The sequence below is a fragment of the Canis aureus genome, chromosome 38, assembly GCF_053574225.1.
Source record: "Canis aureus isolate CA01 chromosome 38, VMU_Caureus_v.1.0, whole genome shotgun sequence".
Classification (NCBI taxonomy): Eukaryota; Metazoa; Chordata; class Mammalia; order Carnivora; family Canidae; genus Canis; species Canis aureus.
In genome coordinates, this window is record NC_135648.1 from 21,971,481 (window position 1) to 21,997,080 (window position 25,600).

The window sequence follows — 25,600 nt, forward strand, 5'->3', positions numbered from 1 at the left end:
CGGGACTCCCTCTGTGCTCTCCCGGCTGGCTCCACTCCGCAGGCCCCATCCTGGGGGAAGGCCCCCTTCACACCTCCCCACAACACCCAGGGTTGACTTCTGGCTCTGGAGGCAGCAGCATCCAGAAAACAGCAGGAAGGGTGCAGGGCGCCCCTCCCATGCCCAGGCCACCCTGGGCATTCAGAGATACACACAAACCAAACTCTGGCCTCTTTCTACATATATACACACACCTACAGGCAGCCCCAGCTGCACTCATGAGGCCTGGGGAAGGGCCTTCGGTCCTCCCTCTTTGGCCTCAATCTGTCAAAACCAGCTTTTCTGTACAGACTGCTCACTCTTTTCTGTACATGAATTAAATATATTATCTGTCTTTGTGCTGAGTCACGGGATATTCACAGTACAGTGGGGGAAGGGGGGGACTTGAGGGAGACCAAGAGTCCCCAGGGCTGCTCCTGGGGCTGAGGGGTTGGGCTGGGCAGGGGGCTTGTGTAGAAAAGCTGGGCCTGGCCTCCCCTTGGCCTTGTCATTCGAGATTCAGCCAAGTGTTGAGGAGACCTGGGGAATATAACAGGCGTGCTTGGCAGGGGTGGTGAGGGGTGCCTTCTTTGGGGCTGCGGCCCTCATATTCCCAGCCCCCTAGGGCGGGGTTCTCAGGATCAAAGCCTGTGCCTCCTATCCCACCTTCCTCTACCTCAGACTGTGACATTTACACCCTGCCCTCTGGGAGGCCAGGGGCACAGGGAGGCTGGTGCCAGGACTGGGTAGAGCATGGACTGGGCCATAGTGGCTGAGAAAGAGGGAAGGGCGGGGGGAGGCTGTGCTAGCCCCAAGGAGCCAAGGCTGGCCTGGCACCAGTTTCAGGGTAACCCTGCATATCTGGGCATTGTCCCCAGGACCCTAGTCCAGGGCTGGCTTATCAGTGCCTGGGCAAGATAAGCAAGGGCCACTCTTGGGAAAGGGTGGACAGGTAGGAGCTTGGGTCAGTGAGTGATCTACCACCTGTCAATTTAAGGCAATCCCGTTCACGCTGGGGAGATGGGCAGGAGCCAGCTGAGGTGGCAGGAGTGCAGCGGGTGGTACCAAGCCACCTCTGGACTCAGTGGGGTACCCAGCAGCATACGGGGCTTCTGGCCAAGAGTGGGGAATGGGGACAGGATGAGGAAGTGGCAAAGAAGGGATAGGCTCCTACTCTGTTGCTCTGGGGACACCCTCCCTTTGGGTGGGGCGGTGGGCTTTGGCACACACACTGGCACCCAGGATTCCGGGGTCCTGGACAAGGTGCCATGTCACTTCCTGCTCTCAGAGGGGAAGAAAGTGAGTGATGAGTGGGCAGGCAGCTCCTGGGTGGGGAGGCATGGTGGTGCCCATGTTCAGGGCTCAGTGCTCAGCCTGGCACCTGGATTCTCCCGTCTGTGTGGGTCCCACGCTGCTGCCCGAGCACCTCAGGGTGGGAAAGGGTCTGAGGTCCCTCCCTGCCCCCTTCTCTCCTCCTGGGAAAGCAGCTCATGCCCAGTGCCAGGGCAGGTGACAGAGAGGTTAATGTCTGGGTGAAGGCTGCAGGGGAGGCATGTGCGAAGTGGAAGAGAAACAGCCGTGGCCGGCAGAGCTGCCAAAAGGTCTTCTGGGTCAGCCACCAGCCCTGGCTCCTCTGTCCGCCCAGAGCCACGCAGACCCCATCCTGCCTGCGGTCGTGCTTGCTGTGACCTCTCGTCCCTGGGGCCACAGCAGGGTGGGCACGGCTCAGAAGATGCTCTGCCTCCGGCTCTTCCCTCGTCCTGGAGAACAGAGGGGTGGGGGTGGGGGTGTGCTGCAGAGAGGAGGCTGGGCAGGCGGTGCCCCGGGGGCCAGGAGGGAAGGGCTTTTTCCAGTGCTATTCTGATAGGGCCAGTGAAAGTATGCTCTCGGAAGCCAGTCGGTCCTGGGTTCAAATCCCATCTTTGTTACTTACCAGCTGTGTGAAATTGTGACCTAACCTCCCCTGTACCTCGGACTCACTGATTATGAAATGGGGAGCATCGATAGTACCTATTCAGGGCACCTGGATGGCTCAATCAGGAGAGCCTGTGATGCTTGATCTTGGGGTCATGAGTTTGAGCCCCACGCTGGGTGCAGACATTACTTAAATACACACACACACACACACATACACACACACAAAGTACCAACTTCAAGGGTACTTTATATGAAATAAAGCACTTGTCACATCTGAGGCCATCAGCTGTTCTAGAGACAAGGTATGGTTCTCCCAGGATGGATGTGAGAGAATTCAGAGTTTGCAGAGAGAATGTACGAGAGCATGCACCTTCGCCAGGGCTTTGTCAGGGTGGGGGCTGACGAGGGACACACTGGAGGAGGAAGCCTGGGTCGGAGATAGGGAAACCAGCCCCTTCCCTGCGCCCCATGGGAGGCCAATGTCGGGGAGGCCCTGCTGATTCCCCACTGCAAGAGGGGCCGCGGGGCCCCACCTCTGTTCTTAAAGGGGGAGGAGCAGCCTGCCCTAGCTCCTCTCATGGGGGGGGGAGGGGGGTGTAGGGGGGAGGCACGAGCCCCTACCTGGCTGCTGGAAGGCCAGGCCCCGGTAGCCTGGGTCCTTCTGGAGCTGGATCTCCTTCAGGGAGAAGATGGATGCCGCTGTGGTGAGAGAGGAGACAGGCAGGCAGAGAGCCAGGTGGGTGCCCCCACACCCACAGAGCACCCCACCTGGCCGGGCAACCCCCTTCATTCAGGACTGGCCCCGGAGCACCTAACTGGGCTTTCGGGAGGCTTCTTAGATCTTACAAGTTTTGCCCATTGTTGCAGATGGGAACACACGGAGGCAAGTCCTGTGCCCAAGGCTGCTCAGCCGGACCAGGGCCACTGGCCTCTTTGTTCCCGCTCTGCCACCCGCACCTGCTGCCCCCTTTCTTTGGTTCTGGGGTGACCCTGGCCCCTCCCCCAACCTCCAGCAGACACTCACTATCTTCAAGCTGGTGCACACGCTCTCCCAGAGACCGGAAGTAGGGGTGACTCAGGGCCGCCTCGGCTGACATGCGACTCTTGGATTCGTACTGAAAGGCACAGGGTGGGCTATAGGGCCCTGGCTGGGGGACCCTGGGGACCCCTCTGCGCAGTGCAACTCCCACATGAAGTTAGATGGCCAGAATGAGAGGGGCCTAGGTCTAACCCAGGAGCCCCCAGGGTCTGCTGCCAGCTTCCACCTCCAAGCCAGCCCGAGGCTGACTCCCCGCTCAGCTCCCAGGCCTCCAGCCACCCAGAGAAAACCAGAAATGGGACTTACAGAGAGTGACCTCCTTTTGGGATGGAAATAGAGAGGCTAAAGCCACCATGATCATAACGTTAACGACAGCAATATTAACGTGTAACGCCGACAACTACCCTTTACGGTGCGCACACTTCAAGACAGGCACCATACCAGGCGCCACGATCTCAATGTGTCCTCATGACCGTCTTATGAAACAAGATTCATTAATTCTTCTTTGCAACCGAGGAAACAGGAGCCCAGGAAAGTTCTACAACTTGCCCAAGGCCACGCAGCTCACACATGGGTTTGAACTGGGAATTGAGTTCAGGGTGTGTCCGCTGACACACTCTGGGTGCAAAGCAGTGCTCCTCCTGGGTCTGCGGGTGGGGTGGCAGGGTGGGGCACGGGGAGAGGGGGAGCGGGCAGCACAGAGGCAGGCGGGTGGAGGGCCCAGGCGGGGTCTCAGGCCTCCGTGATTGGGAGGCGGCGCCGGCCCGGGTGGGGGGCCCAGCACACTCACCAGGAGGAGGCTGCTCAGGAGGTGGAGGCCGTCAGTGTCCAACCTGCAGGAGGAAGGAGCTGGCACAGGCCGGGCCTGGCCGGGGGGGCTCGGGGAGGGCGAGTGCGGGCACCTCCAGCTGCAGCAGGGCCGCCAGGGCGCGGGGAGGCAGCGCTACCTGGGAGCGTGGCTGATGAGCGGCTGCGGCAGGTACTGAGGGAAGCTGTAGGCTCTGAACTCGGACAGGGCCATCACGCCGGGCCACGTCTCTTCCGTCGGGGTCCCTGGGGAGGGGAGAGCGTGTGGGAAGGGCACAGTGAGGACTCGGGGGGTGCAATGAAGGAGGTGCGGGCGGAGCGTGGTGCGGCCGCGGGGACCGGGGATGGGGACGGGAGCCCCTCTTCCCGGGCCGTTGGGCGCCTGGGCTGGACGGAGTTCTGGCGCCCCGTGGTGGCGAGAGGGAGGGAGCGGCCGGAGACTGACCGAGGAGTCGGAAGATGAGGTGCAGCTCCTCCTTGACCGTGGAGCCGGGGAAGAGGGGCCTCCCCGTGGCCATCTCGTAGTGGATGCAGCCCACGCCCCTGCGGGGAGCAATGGGCAGGGGCGGCGTCAGGCTGGGCCTCCCCGCACCCGCCCTTCCTCGGGCGCTCTACCGGGGGCGCCCAGGATGCCCTGCCTTGGCGGCTCCAGGGGTCCCGGCTCTGGGGTGGGCGGCCCAGTCGGCCACAGGGCCTCTCTCTCTGGGGCTTTCTCTGGGCTCTAGGGCGCTTCACCCCGTGGAGTTTGGGTCTGCACCCAGGCTGTCTCAAACTCTGTCCCTGTGTGCCCCCTAACTGGAAGACCAAGTCCAGAAATCCCTGGCCTTGGGGACCCCCTGGCACAGAACACATTGGCCATTCACCGGAAACCTGTGCTTTAGCTTTAAAATTGGGCTGATTTGTCGTCGTTTTCGTTCTATACCAGATCATAGGCGCGTCAGTTGTAACACAAATACAATCTATCCTTTCCAAAATCCTCAGTAGCACCGATGCTTCCTCGTATTTACTGTGGAAGCCCTCCTGGACCCTCCCGTAACCTGCTGGGGAGCCCTGGGGGGATATTTCATAAGCAGAGCCTCCGGGGGGGGGGGGTCTGTTTAGAGCCAGGGGAACCCTAACGTAGTTCAGACTTAATTCTTTCACATCCGGTTCCTGCAGCAGGTTGTCACACGGCTTCTAGTCAAAGGAGGTTAGGCCGTTCCTTGCAGAGGGCCTCGAGGCAGCAGAAAGGAATGTGAAGGTACGGAATCCCCCTCACCTTGGTCCCATGGTGCTCACTCACCACATGTCAATGGGGGTGGAGTACTCCGTGGACCCCAACAGCACATCCGGGGGCCTGTACCACAGGGTCACCACCTCATTGGAGTAGGTCTTCGTGGGTACTGACTTGGCCCGGGCCAGTCCTGGGGACAGACATGCCACTGAACCTCCCATGTCCCTCTCACAGCACCCATATCCTGAGGAGGCTCTGCCAGAGATGCCGCACCCCCACCCCAGCCCTGGTGGGCTCTGGCTCTCACCAAAGTCAGCCAGCTTCAGCTCCCCCCTCTCACTAATGAGCAGGTTCTGTGGTTTCAGATCTCGGTGCAGGATCTTGCGGCGGTGGCAGTAGGCAAGGCCCCGGAGCAGCTGGAACATGAAAATCTGAGGGAGGAGGGGATGAGAAAGGTGAGCAGAGGTGAGTTTGTCCCACCTGGGAGACCTTCTCTCTGCCCATGGCTTGGAGGGGTGGTGGGGTACCTGGAGAGCTACCTTGGTTCTCCACCCACGCTGTGCCCCATCCTGGATGGGCTCCAACCATCCCAGGGAATCCCATTCACAGGAGAGGGCACCAGGTGGGTGGTAGAGAAGAGCTCTCCAGCTCGGGAGCTGAGGGGGGGGCCAGGAAGGGCCAGGAAGCCCTACTGTGTGTGGAGCTATGCACTTGGTTCTTTTTTTTTTTTTTAAGACTTTATTTATTCATGAGAGACACAGAGAGAGAGCCAGAGACACAGGCAGAGGGAGAAGCAGGCTCCATGCAGAGAGCCTGACACGGGACTCGATCCCAGAACCCTGGGATCACGACCTGAGCCAAAGGCAGATGCTTAACCACTGAGCCACCCAGGTGCCCCTGCACTCGGTTCTTTAACAATGACCAGAAGAGGTCATTCATCCCTTCGAGCTTCTCCAGAAGCCTCCTGTCATCCTTGTGCCCATTTGACAGATGGGAAAACTGATGCTCAGAGTTGGAGAGGGGATTTTCTTTTTTGAGGGGATTTTATATCAACAGCTGGGTGGTGAAAGAGAGTGTGTGTCTGCACTGATAGGGAAGGGTGCTTAACACAGCTCCCGGTAGTCCCTGCATGGCAGTGACCTTGCACGCCCTCATACACATGAAGGTCTGAGTAGCCTCAGCAGCTGGGACCCTGGTGGTGAGAGTGGGTTCCCATGCTGAGCTTGAGAACAGATGGGTACTGAGATGGGGCGCCTGAGGGTAGGCGGCCCTTACGGAGCCCCTCACCTTGACATTGTGCATGCTCATGAGGTTTCCGCAGTGGTCCAGATACTGCTTCAGGTCACTATCCTGGAACACAGAGCCTGGCTCAGCCCTAACCTGTCCTGACCCCTGGCCGGAAGCCCCTCCCTGGGCAGGGCCCAAGCTCTGAGCTGTCCTTAAACTTCCCTGGCCCACTCTTCCATGGAAGCATCTGAGAACCTGATTCTAAAACAAGGCCTGGGCGGCCCCCACCCTTTTCCCCCACCCCCACCACAGAGGGGAGAAGCCACTAGTCCCAGCCCAACTCACCAGGTACTCAAACACCAGGGTAAGAGACCGTTCTGTATGGATGAGGTCATGCAGAGTCACAATATTGGCGTGCTTTAGGTTCTTCAGTAGAGACACTGTGGGGTGACAGGCCCACCTGGGTCCCTGGGGCCCCACATACCCCTCACACACTCTCCTCCTGGGAGCAGTCCTAGGAGCCCCCACGCCAGCAATGACCCTCAGCCCCCCAGGCTCCCACTGGGGCTCTGATTAATGAAGCCCTCCTCCCAGGAGCCCCCAGGGGTGCAGGACCCTGGGATGCTATACCCTCTCGGATGGCAGTGCAAGGCGCCCCCTCCTCATGCTCCAGCCGGATCTCCTTTAGGGCCACCAGGTTCTCCGTCAGTTTGCTGCGCCCTTTGAAGACTGTGGCATAGGTACCCTGGGGACAAGAACCCCAGCAGCACCAGCCACACTCAGGGCCCACGCTCCTCTAACCAGTGCCCTCCTCTTGGGCCTCTGCTTGGGCTGTATCCTTCCCCCTTCTTCTCCTTTCACGGAGATTCTGGGTTTGCTCCAAGGCCCATCTGTGACTCTGTCCTTCACTCCTCCCTGTTCAGAATGAACTGTCCTTCCCATGAGCCCCCAGCAGGCTAGGTGCCCTTCTATTGTAACACTCATTGTGTTTCTGCTCATGTTGGTGTTTACAGGTAGGTCTCCTTCCTGGCTTCCTAGAGGGAAAGGGCTGTGTCTTCCTCCTGTCTATAAACCTTTGCCCACCCCAAGGCCCCAACACAGAAGCAGGGTGCAGTGGTAAGAGAAACCGCTAATGGCATACAGTGTTTATTACCATGTGCCAGGCACTGCCTAAATGTATAAATGTTATTATAGTCACCTATTCTGATCTCATGACAACTCCAGAAAGCAGAGCAACTACATCTCCATTTGACAGAGGATGAAACTAAGGCACAGAGAGGTCACCTAACTTGCCCAAGGCCACAGTGCTAGTAAATGGTGAAGTAGGGATTTGAATCCAGAGAAATACTTGCAGAAAAAGAAAAAAAAAAAAGACTGGATTATGCCCCAGAGCCCACGGGCCCCATTCCATCCTCATGTCCTCCTTCTTGAGGACCTGGGACCCCTCAACACCTGCAAAAGGCTGGGCCAGATTGGACAGCCAAGATGGTATGCCTATACGGGGCGGGGGCAATGAGAAGACAGGACAGGGTGTGCAGGGGGAGAGCCTGTCCCTGCTCCTAACTGGCCTGCCCAGTCTCTTACCTCCCCCAGTTTGTCCAGCTTCACGTATGTTTCCAGTTTCCCAAAGCCAATATCTGACTGAGAGGGAAAGACATAGGGTCCTATGAGCTGGAAGGCTCCAGTAACCCCACATACATGATACCCCCCAATCAGCTTCCAGAAGGGAAGGGAACGAGACCCCCTGTCAGGGGGAGGGAACAACAGAGGCTAGCAAGGATGAGGGCAGCCACAAATCCTAACCCCGTGATAAAAGTGGTCCCCGAGCCTTAACAATACAGATTCCTGGGACCCACCACCTGGACTCTGATTCTGTAGGTATCTGGAGTGGGAGCCAGAGTCCATGTCTGCAAGATGCTCCCAGGGAAACATTATAAGCAGCCACGACCGGAAAGCACATGCCAGCTGCTCTATGGGTCTCACCACGGTGGGGCTCCAGCCCTGGGGAGGGCGGGGGGGGGGGGGGGGGGGGGGGGGGGGGGGGGGGCTCACCCAGGGAATGGACGTTGACCAAGGAGCACAAGCGTGTGAATCAGCTGAGGCCAGCAGGTGGCACCAGAGGCCCACAAACTGCTGCAGGCCTCAGCTGGACCAGGCAAAACTGAGGTGTCCATGCTGGGGAGAGAGGGTGGTCCACCCTGGTGACCTCTGACCCTCCTGGGACTCACCAGGGATGCTCGGCGGGACATGCGGCTGAGTGGTTTGGGCAGGTCTGGACTCTCCAGCTGTAGCTTCTGCAGGAATTCCTGGGGTAGGCGGATGTCCATGGGCAGAGACAGCCTCTTACTGATGTCCTATATTAGCCGGGATGAGACGGGGACACCAGTGTCTGCTCCGGGTTACCTGGTGCTGTAGGACCCTTGCTTTTCACCCTGGGGCTGGCATTCCCTATAGAAGCAACCCTAGCAGGGCCAGACCCTAGGCTCACAGCTGCTTCAAAGACATGCTGAGACATCTGTGAACACCCGGGAGTTGCTGTGTGACCTTAGGAGGTCCCCTCCCCTCTCTGGGCTGCAGTATAACCCTCTATAGAATGAGATTCCTACGGACATGAGCCTATTTTTCTTACACATGGGCAATGCCTACAAGCCATAAGAACAGTGGCCAAGGGCAGCCCGGGTGGCTCAGCGGTTTAGCTGAGGACCCAGGATCGAGTCCCACGTCGGGCTCCCTGCGTGGAGCCTGCTTCTCCCTCTGCCTGTGTCTCTGTGTGTGTCTTTCAGGATTAAATAAATAAAATGTTTAAAAAAAAAAAAAGAACAGTGGTCAAATTGTCCAGCCCTCGCTATACCAGGACTGCTCTATGTGCTTGGGGTATATTAGCTTGTTTAATCTTCATGATGACCATTTTAACACAACGAGACTGGTATGCGGAGGTTGAGAAACTTGCTCAAGGTCACAGAGCTGATCAACAGCAGAGCTGGGATTTGAACCCATGAAGTTGGCTCGCAGGCCACCGCCCTCCTTGGGCACGCGTGGCTGGCGTGTCCTGCTGCACCCACAGGGGAGAGCCAGAGCCCCTCACCTCCATGGAGAAGCGGCGCTGGTTCTGCCGCCGGTACTGCATGCCGGGGGACGGCTGCCCAGGGTCCTCCCCGCTGTCTGTCGGGGAGAAGGTGCTGGTCTCTGGCTGGGGGTCTCTGCTGAGAGGCCCGAGCTGCAGATCTGAGAGGGACAGGTGTCAGCTGCCCACCCAGCCCCTCTGTCCCCGGGGGGGAAGGGAAGGGGCAGGGACCTGTGCAGGGCAGGGGGGGGGCCCAGAGGGGCAGGGGGCGGCCAAAGGGGTGCGGGGGGCAGCCGGAACCCTCACCCTCATTGCGTCGATTGTGTAGCTGGTTGAACTGCTCTGTGAACTCAGTCAAGGACTCCTCGATAGTCTCGGTGCGAGGCACTGACAGGGAGAGGCGGCGCTTGAAGTTCTTCATCTTGTTCATGGTCAGCAGGGGCCAGGCAGTGGGGCCTGAGGCGGGGGAGCAGAGAAGAGCAGGTGAGAACGAGGCGTCAGGCCAGCCCACACTGGATGCGAGAATTCCGAGGTCTTGGTCTCCAACCGCCCATTGAGCTCTGGGGCCCTGCATTCGGGAGTTGGGGTTGCATCTTCCTCACCAAGGTTCAAGGACCTCGCCCTCCTCCTCCCTGTGGACCCCGTTCCCCCCGGACACTCCCCTCCACCGCCCCTGGGAAGGTGGTCACACTATGCATTGGTCAGTATAGCAAAGTACTGCTCATAATGATGTGCCAGCAGCATCCTGAGGGCCTCACCAAAACTAGACAGTAACCTGTGAGCTGCTGGAGGTCTAGAGAGTTCTCAAAAGAGGCCTGGAGGGGCAGGGAGTGGACCAGAACTTGGGCCAATAGCTCTTTACTAACTTGTGTGTAAGAGCTTGAGTATGTCAACAGTCGGTAAGCCTTACTGATTGACGCCCAGAAGCTGAGCATCAGCTTGGCCTACAGCCTCTGACGTAATCTGGTCCAAACCCCACTTCATCCTGATACTGACCCCTGGAGGTCCCTCTCTGGCTGGCCCTAGGTCCCTGGATGACGGGAAAAGAGAGGGGACAAAGGGAGGGGATGTGTGCCTCTGAGCTGGCCCAGCCCCAGCTCTCCAGCTGAAATATGGGAGGTCGGGAGCTCGTCTCAGGGGAAACACAGAAGTTTGCTGGAAAAAGAGGGCCCCAGGGACAGGAAGCCGAGCCCCTCTCACGCCAGAGCCCTGATGGGGCAGGGTGTCCAGTCGGCAGGGTACACAGTGAGGGAGAAGGGTGGGCTACTCTGGTCCCCTCAAGGCCCCTTCCCTAGCCAGAAGGGGCTCCTTCCCTGAGGCCCCCCAGCCCCCTTGCCCTCTGAGTGAGGGGATACCCTGCTGGCCACGCAGTTAGACTGCTTCTTCCCGCAGACCCTTCCTTCTGTATCTTGCCCTGAAAATCCACCTCCTTCCCCAATCAGCCCCAACCTCCCTCCATGATTTCGTAAGCTCGCCATGGCAGCCCCTCACCTTGCTCTGCCCATATCTCCCTGCTCCCAGGAGAGCAGAGACCAAGAGGCCTCACAAGTGCCCCACCGACGCCAGCCCAGAAGGCATCCAGGGCCAGCCCTGTGATGTGAGGGGGCCACCCTACATCCTCTCCCAGCGTTTACCCGAACCCCCGGCACAGCCCATTCCCAATCACTAGCCAGTATCCTGTTGCCAAAGGAGGGGGCCGCCAGACCCCTCCTGAGTCCTCCCAGCTGAAGGGATTATGGGTCAGCGAACATGTTTGCTTTGCTTAAAGATCATCTTTCTGTCCTCAGCCAGCCTGGAAAGGGTCCCTTCCCTGGGCCTGCAGGCTCCCGGCTGCCCCCAAATGCAGCTGAGCTGGGGCCCTGCACCGGCCCTGAGCCAGAGACTGGGGAAGGCCAGGCCCTCCTTCCTCAGGCCGGTGCCCCTCGGAGTAGAGGTCTCGGGTCTGCACTGCCAGCCGAACCCATCTCTGTCAGTGGGCCCCGGAGTGTCAGTTGAGCTCAGCAAGTGAGGACTAAGTAGCTACTGGGGCAAGCACTGTGCTAGGCACTCACAGTGGAGTGAAGTGCACTCCCTATTTTCCAGGAACTCAGGGGCTGGTGGTGCCTCCTTTGATGAGAAGGTATCAGAAGCTCTTCTTCCAGCTTCCTTGCTGGGCTTTCCCAGCAGCCTTCGACTTTCCTGATTCTCCATCCCTAAGCTCATTCCTGCCAGCCAGCCTCAGTGGCTCCTCCATGGCCTTTGTGGGGTCGGGCCTGATGTCTGTAGGACTCATAGACGTGAAGCTCGCAGAGGGCAGTCACCCCGCCTAACACTGTAGTGTGCACCCAGCCAGAGGCCAGAGGGCATCCCATAATGGAAGCTTCGTGACAGTGGCAGCACACGGGTTCCAGGGACAAGAGGACCTAGAGATGTCCTTACCTGTTCCTCACATCTCCCAGCATGACAAGAGAGTGAAGATGTCCCCACTGGACAGGTCGGTTGTTTACAAAGTTGGCTGAACATGCGTAGCACCAGGGAATATTTTTAAAAATTCAGATTCCTGGGTCTCACTCTCAGTTTCTGGAACTGAGGATGGTGACCGGGAAAACGAATTTTTAAAAAAAGCATCCCCAGTGATTTGGACCTGGAGCCATGGTGAGAAGCATCTGAGGTCTAGGTGAGGGATGACAGTCCACCCAGGTTTCCAGATTGCCCTCCTGTGCTGAGAGGGGGAATCCTCCTAACTGGGAAGATGCAGGAGGGGAGAAGGCATGCTGAGCGGAGCAGAAGCTCCCCCATCCCCACCCCCACCACTCAGAAGGGGAAGAAATGTCTGCCCTGCAGACTCATGGTCATGGTTCTCCTAAGGCGGGGGTGGGGTGGGGGGGGTGGGGGGGGTGGGGGGGGAGGCAGGGGAGCCAGGCACTTGGCTCCTTCGGGTCTGAGCTCTGCCAAGAGGGACTAGTCACGCCCCCTTCTAAAAACAGGGCTCCCCCGTAAAGCCATCCTGCAGTCTAGGATTTATGGGATGGCATGTTGGGTTTGTGTTTAGGAATCCACCAGTAGCTGCCATAAATCTTACATCCTTGCTCTTGCCTGTGGGGGAGGGGGGCCCATTAAAAGCCTTCTAGGAGGGAAGCCCCCAGTTTCTGCAAAACAGAAGAGAACCAGCCCTGAGTGGCACCTGCTCCTGCTGTCCCCTTGGCTCCTCTTAGGAGCCAGAAGCCACCAGCCTGGGCCTACTGTGAGATGGAGGGTGGGCTGGGGAGCTGGAAGGAGGCTGAAGCTGAGGACGGCTTCTCAAGCAGGAATGTAGGGCCAAGCGGCGCGGAGGGATGGGGACCAGCTGTCCTCCACCCACTCAAGAAATCCAGAGGAAGTGGTTGTCCCTGTAGCAGGAGGGATGGAGGGCAGATGTAAGGATGGACTTTCTGATGGTGACAGAGGAGCAGGCGGCAGGGGTGGTGACCAGAGCAGAGAGTGGATGCCTCTCTCCACTGGGGACAATCGGGGCATTGAACCCGCCAGGGTCTTGGGTGTGACAGGGCAGACTGAGTGGTGAATGGTCTCTGTTGTTCCCGAGCTCAAGACATAAGATGGCTCTGTCACTTTTCTCTTGAGAGAATCAGCTCTTCAGACTTGGGGGTCAAGGGAGAAGGGAGACAGGAAAAAGGCCTGTCACCTTGTTGCTGTCTGCCCCTCACCCCCATCTGGAGACAGAAGGGCTCAGTGTGACCCAGCCCGAGGCCAGCCCAAGGCTGGGCACAGTGTGGCCTTTGTCCCTGGGCCAGGGAGCCATCTGGGGCTGTCCTCGTGCAACTGGTGCCAGGGGAAGAAGGAGATGGGCATCCAGGGATACTGGCCTGGCCAGGCCGGGCTGGGGGATGCTGGACGAGAGGGCTGCCCCTCAGGAGCCGGGGGCAGGTCCCCCATGGGCAGGCCTTCCCTCCTGCCGCCCCGGCCCCCGCCAGGTAGGCCCGAAGGTCTCAGCGCACGTCCTGCCGCTTCCTCCCGGGCACACGGCCACCAGCCCAGAACTTCCTGCTGGTGCCAGAGGAGCGGGCGGGCCGGCGGGAGGAGCCAGGCCAGGAGGAAGCTCACGCTTGCCCAGAGGCCACTACGTGCGTGCCCGGTGGGGAAGGGCTGAACTTCTGGAATGTTAGCGGGAGAAGCCCTTACAGACCCGCCCTCCAGCCCCCTGCTGCCCACAGGACGCGAGGGACCGCCTGACCTGCTCAACATCCGCAGCAATTTCCTGGGCGTCACCAAGCGCACGAACTCCGGGACCTCTGGGACCTCCGGGACCTCCGGGACCTCGGGGACCGAAACATGCCTCCTTGCCTCTCCTACCGCGCTCTCCCCAGCCTGCCCTCCCTGGTCTTGGCTGCAACAGCCATTTCCAGTTCCAGGCCTTTCCCCCCCGAACCCCCAATAAAAAGCCAAATTCATACTTGGTGCCACCAGTAGCAGGGCTGGATGGTGACACTTAGGTTGCACTTGGCTTATATAATGTCTCTTAGCTTCGGCTCGAATCCTTCACTTGACAATTATTTATTAACAGCTACACATGCCGGGCGGGCACTGCTGTAGATCTCGGGAACCCGCGGACAAGAGAAACAGACGTGGGCAGCCCCGGTGGCGCAGCGGTTTAGCACCTGCCTTTGGCCCAGGGCGCGATCCTGGAGACCCGGATCGAATCCCACATCAGGCTCCCTGCGTGGAGCCTGCTTCTCCCTCTGCCTGTGCCTCTGCCTCTCTGTCTCTCATGAATAAATAAAGAAAATCTTTAAAAAAAAAAAAAAAAGAAACAGACATGATTTCTGCCCTCCTGGTACTTACATTTTAATGGTGGGGAGCAGCACAGACAAGAAAATAAATATATAAAATGCACAAGATGTTAGGTGGTGCCAAGTGCAATGGAGCAAAATAAAGTAGCAAAGAAAAATGTGGGGTGGGAAGGCAGGATGTTGCGATTATAAACAGAGTGGTCAGGGAGTGGACCACCTAAACAGGTGGACGGGAAAGTGACATTTCAGGAAGAATTCCAAGAAGGTGCAGGCAAGGGAGCTTGTCATGCGGAATGTAGGGGAAGCAGATCAGCGCAGGAACGGGAGGTGCAAAGGTCCTGAGGCAGAAGTGAGTTTGGAATGCTCTGGGAACAGCAGTGTGGCGGTGGAGGCAGCCATAGGGGAACCCAGAGGAGACTGTGTCAGCCCCTCACAGGGAACACGAGGGTTTCAGCAGATGAGTCATGTGATCCCACTTAGATTTTAACAGGCTCCCTCTGGATATGGTGTTAAGAACAGACTGTATGGGCAAGGAAGGAAGCCTAGTCAGAAGGCTACTGTAGAGATCCAGGTGACAGATGGTGGTGGCCGAGACCGTGTGGGAGCAGTGGAGGTGGTTGGTTTCGGGATATATTTTGCAGGTGGAGAAGCCAAAGGGATTTGCAGATGGAGATGGATTTGTATGTGGGGTGTCAGAAAGGAGTCAAGCCAGGCTCTGGAGCGCTTTGGCTGGAGCGGCTGGAAGGATGGCCGCACGAGGAACGCTGGAGCGGAGGTCCGGGAGGAAGACCAGAAACTAGGTTTGGGGCAAGTGTTTGGCGTCCAGCGGACGTCTTGGTGCAGACCTGGGTAAGCTCATGCGATGCATGGAGCACGAGGACGGCGCCAAGAGATGTTAGCCCTTCTCTCCTCCTCTCTCAAGCTCCTGCTCAGATGCAAAGATGTACCGGAAAAGAGGCCCCAGATAAAACTCATCAAACATGCTCCACTTACAGCCTACGAAGTGCTCTGAGACCCCCGATGGAAAAGGGGCAGGCACCAGCAGGCCTGACCACCTGACTGAGAGGGAAAGACTAGGTGGGCAGGGTCCCACCACCACCACCAGACTGACATGACTTGCTGGGGCCACACAGGGCGGGGACCCCCGGCCTCCTGGCTGACTGCTCTCAGCCCCGGTCCTCAGAGGGGAGAAAGCCCCCATGGCAGGCCAGGTCAGCCCACACACCGTGTCCAGCTACAGACACAGCCTGCTGCACGCCCCCTCCCTGCTGCCCGGACAGCCTCCTCCAGGTGCCAGACCTGCCACCTGCCCTGGGTCTGGGCCACCTGCCAGGCCCGGACCGGGAGACTACAGAGGCAGAGAAGGAGGTTGCCAGAGCACCCAGGGAAGCAGGGCAGCAGCCTCCACCCCACAGAAGTGAGACTGGTATAGAGGGCGGGGGTCAGCTTCCTCCCTTAATCTCCAGGGAGCCAGGCTTCTCAGCAAACCCCTCTGACAAGCCTTTGGCCTTCTCCCTGAATAAAGCCTCAATTCACAGCCTGCACCCAAGGTCCTTCGATCCAACCCCCTACCTCCAGTGCCTTGGGTCTCCCCAGTCCCCACAACCCAAGCTCGGCTCCAGCACTTGCATCCCTGCACACAGTTCAGGCCAGCTCAGGCCTGGGTCTTCAAGGCTTTCCTGAACCCCCAGGGCCCCTGCGCAGCCCCCCAACGGGCACAGTCCAAGGAAGTGCATCATTTCACAGGGCCACAGGGAGGACTTCTCAAGCACGTCTCTGGGAGGGGGGGTGGGGGTGCCCTGCTCCCTCTGCCTGGTGCTGGGGACATACAGCAGAGGCACGTGGTGAGCACCTCCTGGGTTCCAGGAACACGTCACCCACTTTTCCGAGTCCTTCTTCTGCTTTTTTACTGTTTTCTTTTAGATCTGTCTCCCAGGGCCCAGGGGTAGAACGTGAAGGCTCTAACTCCAGCTGCCCACTCTGCAGCCCAGAGGGTCTGAGCCTCCGTCTCTAAGGCCAGTCCCTGACCAGGATCCTTACCATAGGACACCCTCTGTTGCCTGCTCCCTGCCACCACGTCGGTCACTCTGCCACTTTGGGCCTTTGGGCAGGATTCGAAAGAACAAGAGGCCACGGCTGACCAAGTTTGCAGACGTCATGAGCTGGGACTTCAGAGACACTCCCTCCTCCCAGTGAGGACTGAGCCTCAGGGAGCCCTGTAGATACCATCTCTTCCTTCATCCTCCAGCTGACCCTGCCCAGCACAGCAGCCCACAGCGTGGGGTTTCCATTTCCCTCCCTTGAGACAAACTTCAGGGGCAGTCAGTCAGCAGAAGCCCGGAGCCCTCATCACTGACCTCACCCTGCCCCAGCTCCGGCCTGGATGAGAGGCTGCAAGCCTGGGGCCTTCTGGGTGGCCAGAACCTAGGAGCACAGAGGCCTGCAGCCGTCCTGCCAGTAAGCAGATGCTTCCCACAGCCTCTCTTTGGAATGCAGGAAGCAGGCGGGGATGGCCTTCCCGGAGCCTGCAGGGCTAACCTGCAGGATGCGTGGTCAGGAGGTGAACTGTCTGGGGCTCAGGGCTGCCCTTGCTCTTTGGGCAAATGTGCCATTTACCCCGCAGAGTGCCACCTGATGGAAGTGTCCTATAATGAGGGCCACATGCTGGCCAAGCCTGCTTCCCAAAATTCTCTGCTGTTTGGAATATGGAAGAAATCCCAGCTCTCCCCCTTACCAGCGCTGTGACCTGGGAAAACACCTCATGCCTTGATTTCCCTGTCTGCTAGATGGGGATAAGAGCTAATCCCAGATCCAACTGCCAAAAAGCTACCACACTTAACTTTCTTGGTCACTTTCTGATGGGGTCACTCCCCTCTTTAAAATCCTTCCATAGAACACTGCCCTCAGACAAAAGTCCAAACTCCAGGGCTCAGCAGACAGAGCCTCTTGTATTTTGATCTGTCTCCTTCTGGGGTCTCGGCTCTCACCCTTCCCTCCCTGGAGGGTCCAGTGTTATGGGTGTACTTGGCATTCCCAGAGTAAGCCACACTCGTGCCCCGCGGCTTTGCATGTGCCGTTCATTTGGCCTGGGATGCCCTAAGACCACTACCAAACTCAACTCAAGTGTCACTTCCTCTGGAAAGCCACACATGACCACACCTCCTTTCTATAGGTAAAATGGGAGGCTTCCTCCTTGTGGCTTCCAGACCAGCCTAGGTACACTTGTCATACACGGTCTCAGTGTTTTTAGGTTTATCTCCCCAGGCCAGCTCCACTCTGAGTACTAGGTCTTGAGCACACCTGGGGTGGGCCTGGCCCTGCCCTCTTTCTGGGCACACCAGAGCAAGGCCTGTGGTCTACTCAACCAGCCCCCGGGCCCCCAGACATTGTTCCTCCTTGGTTCTCCTGACTCTCGGTGGGAGCAGGAACATTAGCAGGATGGGTGGGCCAGGGACTAGGGGAAGCCAGCCTAGTGCTCGCATCTTCAAGGCTTCAGAAACGCATAACGTCTTCTAAGAGGCCTTCTGTGATGACTGCCACTTCTCCTCTGGCCTGAAAGCCCACTGGCCCCAGCCTATGGCATCCTGGACATCCCCAAGCAGAGAGTTTGGCTCCCTGGACTGTACCTGTTCATGTGTCTACTTCCTCCCTGGTTTGCCTGTGAGCTTGTTAAGAACAAGGACAGGGTCTGACTCATCATTACACCCCCAGGGCCTTGCCCTGAGTGAACCCTCAAACGGACAGCAAGTGAATATCTGAAAGCTGTGAGTTCTGAGTTCTAGGGCCTGTGTGGAGACAAGAGAGCAGCCAGGAGACGATCAGTTACCCACTGGGCTCAAAGCCTCAGCTCTAACCTAACCTGCCTTCTCTGGCCAGCTCTCGGCTCTGACGGCGGTAGGGGAGCAGGGAGCCACTGAGGCATAGGGGGAAGCTGCCTGCCCAGCAGCAACTCTCTCAGCGAGGTCTACAGAGATCTCTGCTACGGCAGATGATCCACAGTGAGGATGGACTGGGGATGGGGAAAGTCCTAATGCTAGGTTTCCACCAAACACCGTTGAGTCAGGGCCTTCCTCATGGGCTCCCATCCCTCAGGGGCAGATTCCCAGGGCCTCCTAGGTCAGGTGCACTACGTGGGTTAGACCTTGGCCTTGACCCCTACAGATGATCCCCCCTGCACATCCTGACTGCCCACTCTAGCCCCACACCAACCCTGCTGATGCTCACTCTGTTGCTCTCTTTTTGGCTTCCTAAGGCTCAAAGAATGGAGGCCCATGTATCATCTTCTGCTTTTTCTTTTTGACCTTTTGGGAGGCTCTGGATTTACAAAAGTGATAAGATTGAGCAAGGCGCCCTTCACCAGCTCTGGTCCTGGCCGTGCAGAGCATCCCAGACCAGAGGCTGCAGCCAGGGGCAGTATAGGCAAGGCCTGTCCCCACATGGCCCTGCCTTCAGACCAGGCGCGCCTCCCCTTCCAGGCAGAGGGGACCCTTTCTCTGCTCCTTTTAGCAGGCTCCATATAAGACCCTCAAGGAAGTTCCCTCAGCCACCTTGCCCAGCATTTTCAAAACCCCAAAGTCTGGAACCTTTTCTGAGGTCTTCCTTCAGTCCCAAAGGAACCAGCTCACACCTGTCTCCTCTCCTCTGCGCTTAAGCGCAGAGGCTGGTGCCCACCATCTTCCACACAATGAAACAGAGGAGGGGCAGCCCCAGTGGCTCAGCGATTTAGCGCCGCCTTCAGCCCAGGGCATGATCCTGGAGACCCGGGATCAAGTCCCACATCAGGCTCCTGGCATGGAGCCTGCTTCTCCCTCTGCCTGTGTCTCTGCCTCTCTCTCTCTCTCTCTCTCTCTCTCTCTCGGTCTCTCATGAATAAAAAAAAAAATCTTAAAAAACAAACAAACAATGAAACAGAAGAGAAATAAGGCATATCAAGTTTGCCCACCTGCTAGATCTCCCTCGTCCATACAAGAAGCCCAGCTTTCCTGGTGGTCTGTCTTGGGATCTTTGTTAACATCAAGTGTGGCATCCCTGGGGACTTCTCAGTCCCAGGAGCAGGGAGGGCAGGACAGGAGGCTTTCCCAGCATCTCTAGTCTGTATTCCTATTTATATTCCACTCCCAGCATCCTCCCCTGCCCCCTTCGGTAGAGCCCACCTTCCAACAGGACCCCCACCCTGCCAATGTTCTCCAACCTTCAGGCAAGCTGGCCTCCTCACCTCACCATGGCTTCCCTCCCGCCAGGTTGGGCCTAGGCAGGCCCCTCAGCCCAGACCACTCCCACTCCTCCCTGCCTCCAGGGCCCCCTCTGAGAAACCTCTGAACATCTCACCTGGTCCAAATCTTTGGTGCTGGTTTCTCCTAGGCACTCACTCATTCCATGAGTACCTGCTCAGGGCCAGCCACCATCCTAGGCTCCACGTCCTGTCTTCCCCTCCCTTGGCCTCCTGGCTGGACTCCTCCTGCTTCTCTCTCCCTCCCCCATCTGCCAGACTCACTTCCTCTACCTGACAACTCAATGCTGGCCCTCTCCAGAGTTCCCTCTCCAGCCCTCTGTCCTTCCCCTCCACACACTCTTCCTGGTGATTTCACCCTCTCCCGTGGTGGAAACCACCAGCCACGTGCCCATGACTCCAGACCCACAGCTCTGGCCCCAGCAAGCCCCAGCATCTCAATGAGCGGGTCCGACTGCCTGCCAGCAGGGCCCTGCCCTCTGGATGCCCCGGGGCGGGGGGCATCTCACACACTAGAATAAACCTCACTGGGCCTGGAGGGAGCAAATCGTTTGACATGTGTTTTGAAGTGAGAAGGGCAGACAGACGTGTACAACTTGTCAAGCTCTATGTGCGCTGCACATACACATGCCACACACATGCGCTTATATGCGTGCACTTATTAAACAGGAACACCCCGGATAATCCAGAAAGATACAAGATACTGTGAGAAACTCTCCTATCTTCTTGTTGCTAATTTGCATCCTCCAATACTTCCATAATGGCCATTCGTTGCTTATGTTAAAAGAAGTAACACTTCTTTTTAAATGAAAAGAAAGTATTTTTAGATTGAGATTCCAAAACTCTTTAGTGCAAGCCTGGGAGAACTATAATTATCTCAAACAGGGATTGGCAAACTTTTTCTGTAAAAGGCCAGATAGTCAATATTTTCAGCTTTGGGGGTCATGCAGCCTCTGCTGCAATCACATGACCCCCCAGGTACCCAGGGACAAGATGGAAACAAGGGAGTGAGGCTGTCTTCCAGTAAACTTTTACTCGTGGACGCTAAAATCTGAATTTCATGTAATTTTCAATGTCACAGAGTATCATTTTCTTCTTTTGAATTTTCCCCAACCATTTAAAACTGTAAAGATCATTTTTAGCTTGCGTGCTATATCAGAACAGGCTGGATGTGGCTGAGAGCCCTGCCTTACTGAGACTTGCCCCTGAGCATCCATTGCCTGAAGGGCATCTGAATCCAGCACCCATTCCTTTGGGAGGTGCTTTTTCTCCTCTTATCAGGCAGTGGGGAGGCCTTCCAGGGTTTCCCCAGCCAGGTGGCAGGAACTGGCTTTGCGGGCCTCAGCTGGGGAAAGCCCTCATCTGTGCTCTGGAGTTCGAAAGAATGGAGGTGGGGTCCTTCCTGCAGTCTCAGAGCATAGCTCACCTTAGCAGCAGGATTGGCAAAAGCTGGAACCACAAACCAGTAGTCTTGGATGGAGCTTTAGAAATCCCTTGGTCTGTGCCCTCATTTTTCAAGACTCAGAAAGGGAAATGACCTGCCCAAGGCCACTCAGGTTGGAGCAGCAGAGCTGAGATCAGAAGTGAGGGCTAATGACTGTGACTTCAATGCTCTTTTTGCTCCACTGGGGGCTACGAGGACCTGCCCAAAGATAGCAGTCCCTGCACGGGGCAGCGTTACCGGGCAATCGGCAGCCCACTCAAGGACCACCCTGCCCTAGGGAAGAACCAATGTTGGGTGTGGCCTCAGCCCAGAACATGGCACCCAGCCTAGCCACACTGGGGCGTACTGGCAGCTGGGTTCCACACCAGGTACAGGCAGGGGGCTCTGGGACCCCTCATCTGGCCTACATCCCATGCCCTACTGGCAGAGGTGGTCTGGAGACCCAGCACTGCTCACATTATGAGGGATACCCTTGGGCACAGAACTTATCTCCTACCTGCTCTCAGGCACCGAATCCTGCCAGGATATGGGGGAAAGACAGAACAGGGCCTGGTCACCCAGGAAGGATCTCCTTTAGGGGCTAGAGGAGATAAGTAGTCCTGCTTTCTGAAGGGACCCCCATGGGCAAGAAAGGGTAGGCTTCTTTAGGGAAGCAAAGGTGTAAGGGCAGACATTATTCTGGAGTTTTTCAGAACTTACCATAATAACAATAAAATGCAGAAGATCCTTGGAACCAGGGTGAGTAGAAACGTTTTAGGAATAGCTCCCTTCCCCATCTGAGGCCTGATTGTGGTTTCTACAGGGACCGGCTAGAGGCCGGGCTACTGAGAACCACCAAGTGTGGCCCAGTGACTCCATTGGCCACTGCCCCTCGCTAATGACATGAGGTGAGGCAAAAAGCCAAGAGTATCACGGCCACTGTCTCCCTGACATCCTCACGAGCACAAGAAATAATACTCCCACTCTCCCCATTGTCTCAGTGAGGAAACAGGCTTGGGTGAGCAGGGTCCTGCGCCTGAGGCAGCATTTACTCACCAGCAGGGGCAGGATTAGAGTCAACCCTGAAGTTGGTAAACTGCCCCCACTTGTGCTGAACAGGGGACAGGCGCTCGCATATGAAGAATGAATGAATGCACCAGCTGATTAGAGAGTTGTCTTGTCTGTCTCCTCACTTTCAATTCCAGGGAAGACTTACTTAATGTCAGTAGGTAGGGTGGGGGCACAGGGTGAGACCTCAATCCACAGTTCCAAGAAAGAGGGTCTCACCACCCACCCGTCCCTTCATAAGTTCTGGCCAATGTGTCTGAAACCAGGGCACCCTGTCTTACCAGGGACACTCACGCCTACAGGGAGCTTCAAGACCCTTTTTGGTTGCAAGCCAAACCTCATACTTGCTTCCCTACCCCTCCTCCCCTGCAGATGAAACTGGTAAGATATCAGGAGCAGATGGGCTCCCTTCAAACAGGAGTCCTGGCTGAGAATTGCCTACAGCTTTCCCTCTTCTTGATCTCCTGGGGCACCACTGGCCAGCTCTTGGCAGGCCCGGCCCCAGCTCTGCGGTGATCCTGGGCCTCAGGCCCTCTGCCTGAACCGCGGTTAGCTGCCCTTAGAGCTGGGGTCACCAGTATGCATGTAGCCGTGGGGACCAGGACAAGACGGGACTAACCACGGGGAGCTCCCACCCCCTGGGGATGGCAAAGCGCCCACTCAGCAGCGAATGCCAGGAGGGCAAAGGGACAGGGTCCAGGGCCAGGGAGAGAAGGGGTTAGGGCAGGACACAGGGCTACAGAAGAGAAATGTGACTTGTTCCCAACGAACGAACAAGGTGAAGCTAATCAGGTGAGTTTGGACTGGGGCCAGCCACTCCCTCACAGACGACAGAGCAGAACAGGAACTGCAATTCATTAAGTAGCCCGTGAGGGTCTTCTTCCCCCAGGGGAAAGAGGCCTTGCTGGAGGCCCCTAGGAGCCGAAGGCTGTTGGTTTTCCAACTTCCAGTGCCCACCCGGCTCATGCTGGAAACTAGAGGGCAGAGTCCCCACAGCACAGATTCCTAGTCCCCTTCTAGCAGGTTTCCATCCATCCTTTCCAGGATGCTTAGGGCCCAGCCTGCTGGGATTAGGAAAGCTTGCCTCGGTCTCTATCCCAGAGCCAGGCATAGTGTGATAACTGGGAAATTTCCTTCCCAAATAACCATGCACAATTCAGCTAGCAGTCATCGAGCATCTGCTACATGCTAGGCGCTGGGTGTTATTTCATTTAGTTCATCTAACAACCTACAATGATCCCCCTTTCACAGATCACAAAACTGAGGCTCAGAGAAGCTCGAAAGTCTGCTGGGGAGAGGAGGGTTAGCTAGTATGTTCTAGACCTGGATTCCAACAAGATCCTGGTTTGCCCTCCTCTTTAGGTCTCAAACTCAGGGAAGGGAAGGAATTGGGAGGGATGGGTAGAGATGCTGGATAAAAGTCCTAAACAGGGTGACCCCAGAAAGAAGAGGCATGGTTGCGGTAGAAGGTGAGAAGACCAAACATGGCTCTCTGGGCTACAGCACAGGGCATGTTTGCCCCGGGAAACAGGAAGGCCCCAAGCCAGAGTTTGGATCTATAGAGAAAACAAGTACGGCCCTAAAGGCAGCATCATGTCCCCTGGGACCTAGGGGTTGGCTTTAGAGGAGGCGGCTGGATCCGATGAGATCTCAGACCAAGAACCTACTTGTTCCTCGGATGTGGTGTCTTCTCTCCTGCCACCCTGGCACAGAACAAGTGAGAGCCTCCTTACGTGGAGCACCACACCCATCCATCCCCCTTTCTCCTGAGGACCAATGTTGAACCAGAGAACTCCAGAGCCGGCCAGGATCTCCCCTGATGGGGCAGGGACTGTGAGCAGGGAGCTGTGGGCTAGATCCCACTTATATGAGACTTGGGGAAAGTTGGTCTCTCAGAGTCTCTCTTTCCTTGCCTATCAAGCGGGATGGTAATACCCACTTTATGAAGCAGTGTAACCCACTGTTTGGCACCCAGTGGATATTCTATAAATGGTAGCCACTAAGGCATTCAGAAATCGGATGTAACTTACTGAAGTCTATTCTGACTTTGGAAACCCCCATAAATATGGGAAGAACGAGGGCTCCATTCTCCTGGAGGGGCATGGGCAGCCAGCAGGGAGAGTCCCAGGAACCGAACAGGCAGTGAGGCTGCAAGGGTTGAGGGGAGGCGAGTCTCACTGGCTGCCTGGGAGACGGCTGGGGCAAAGTAATCTGAGCCAGTAGCTTTGCTGTGGCAAGGTGACCCTCTCTCCAAACCGCCTTCAAGATGCAGACCCAAACCCAGAAGCCAATGTTGCCTGGGACCATCCCTGCCTCCCCTCAAATGCTAAGCAACGTTTCCCAGCCCACTCCCGAGGCCAGACTAAAGGTAGGGGATCTCCGTGGGTGAGGGTGCCTGTCAGCATCCTCCGGGATTCTGCTGCCCCAGCCCAGTGGCCTGGAATGTGCTGTGTGCCCATCTCATAAGGTCCTGGCCATAAGGGGCAAGCTCGTGCTGGGAGTGAGTCACAGTGCCCAGGCCGCAGCTGGGGAACTGCTGAGGGTTGGGCTGGGGGTAGAAAGGAGATTCCTGGGGAGCTGACCCCCACCCCTAACACAGCCCTAACTATCCTACCCCTGCTGTCAGGAAAGGGTTCAGAGAGCATTAAAGAGGCCACTGGTGCCTAGGAGGGTGCTGACCCCACAGCACAGAAAATCAGGCACTGTCTCAACAGCCCGACGCCCACGGGGCCTGCAGACAGCTCCAGGGAACCCCCGCCTCGGCAGCCAACAGGGAGGGAGAGGAGAGGCCTCCGGTCCAGACCCCATTTCAGATTTCAGATTTCAGATTTCAGATTCCTGATCCTCTCCCCCTTCCCCCGCCCCCCAAACAGCAGGATCCTCAAGCCACACGGCGCAACAGGCCCCCGCCCGCCTCCCAGCGCCAGGTTAACCCTTTGCCCGCTGCTGCTGCTGCGGGGTCCCGTGTCCCGGAGGGGGTGCCCGGGGCGGCTGCCACCCCCAGGCCCCGGCCCGCGCGGCGCGGCTCACGTGTCCTTCCCCCTCCACCCCGGGCTCTGCCTCGCGCCCTCCCGCCCGCCGCTCCGCAAAGTTCGACGGAGCCCGGGGAGCCCCTGGGGGCGCGATCCCGCCCCACGCTCGCGCGGGTTCCGCTGTCACGGAGACTCCCGACCCTCGGCCTTCCCAGAAGGAAGGGCGATGAGAACGCGCCCGTCCGGAGCCTGGGTGGAAACTTTGCTTCCTGGGGTTCAGGCCGGAGCCCGCGGGCCCAGGGAGTCCCCCGGGGGCTCCCGGGGGGGGGGGCGCGAACGCAAAGCAGCGCACCTGCACCTCGCGAGGGGCCGCTCGGAGCATCCCCCCGGCGGGGGCCCACGCGGCTCGGGGTCCCGGGTCTCCCCGCGGCGCCCCGGCTCTTCCCTCCAGCCGCCCGCCCCGGGGCCAAGCGCTCTGGCGCCTTTAAGAGCCGCCCCGCGTACCTTTGCTCGGGCTCCCCGGCGCCGCGGCCCCCCCGCCCCTTCCCCGGGGCGCGCCGCCCGCCCGGCCCTCCCGACCCTGCCCGGCGCCCGCGGGACTCACCGCGCGTGTCCTGGGGCCGCGGGGCTGGGCGCCGGGTCCGCGCCCGGGGCTCGGGGAGGCTCCCCCACTCCGGAAAGGTGAGCGGCTCCCCGGGGAAGCTGCAACCTGAGCTGGAGGGGAGGAGGAGGAGGAGGAGGAGGAGGAGGAGGAGGAGGAGGAGGAGGGGAAGGGAGGGTGCAAGAAGGTGGGGAAGAGGAGGGAGGGGGAGGAGGAAGGGAAAAACCGGCCCCCGCCAGAGTTTTTCACGTGTAC

The 25,600-nt window shown here is 58.1% G+C and overlaps 1 protein-coding gene across 3 annotated transcripts; it reads right to left on the minus strand.

Moving 5' to 3' along the window:
• Positions 1-340: 340 nt before the first annotated feature.
• CDK18 (cyclin dependent kinase 18) lies at positions 341-25,600 on the minus strand. 3 transcript variants are annotated; one of them, XM_077887067.1, is made up of 16 exons: positions 25,349-25,458; positions 9,592-9,741; positions 9,307-9,446; positions 8,450-8,575; positions 7,806-7,862; positions 6,852-6,966; positions 6,567-6,661; positions 6,282-6,344; positions 5,302-5,425; positions 5,064-5,184; positions 4,227-4,324; positions 3,922-4,027; positions 3,765-3,807; positions 2,960-3,050; positions 2,557-2,611; positions 341-1,778 (listed from the first exon to the last, which is right to left on the minus strand). In XM_077887067.1, exons 2-16 carry the CDS (start codon positions 9,713-9,715, stop codon positions 1,388-1,390), a joined length of 1,749 nt encoding a protein of 582 aa, XP_077743193.1. In that variant the 5' UTR covers positions 9,716-9,741; positions 25,349-25,458; the 3' UTR covers positions 341-1,387. The 3 variants fall into 3 exon arrangements, with proteins under 3 accessions (XP_077743193.1, XP_077743194.1, XP_077743195.1); XM_077887068.1 differs by lacking the exon at positions 25,349-25,458 and adding an exon at positions 13,496-13,584; XM_077887069.1 differs by having other exon boundaries at positions 1,605-1,778; positions 2,557-2,634; positions 25,349-25,600.

Bases quoted from the DNA above. Each gene is read 5' to 3' on its own strand.
- CDK18 (XM_077887067.1), bottom strand. From the start codon at position 9,715: ATGAACAAGATGAAGAACTTCAAGCGCCGCCTCTCCCTGTCAGTGCCT. The intron at 9,447-9,591 runs GTGAGGGTTCCG...TGTCCCTCTCAG, and splicing joins ACACAATCGACGCAATGAGG to ATCTGCAGCTCGGGCCTCTC. The intron at 6,345-6,566 runs GTGAGTTGGGCT...TCTGTGTTCCAG, and splicing joins CCCTGGTGTTTGAGTACCTG to GATAGTGACCTGAAGCAGTA.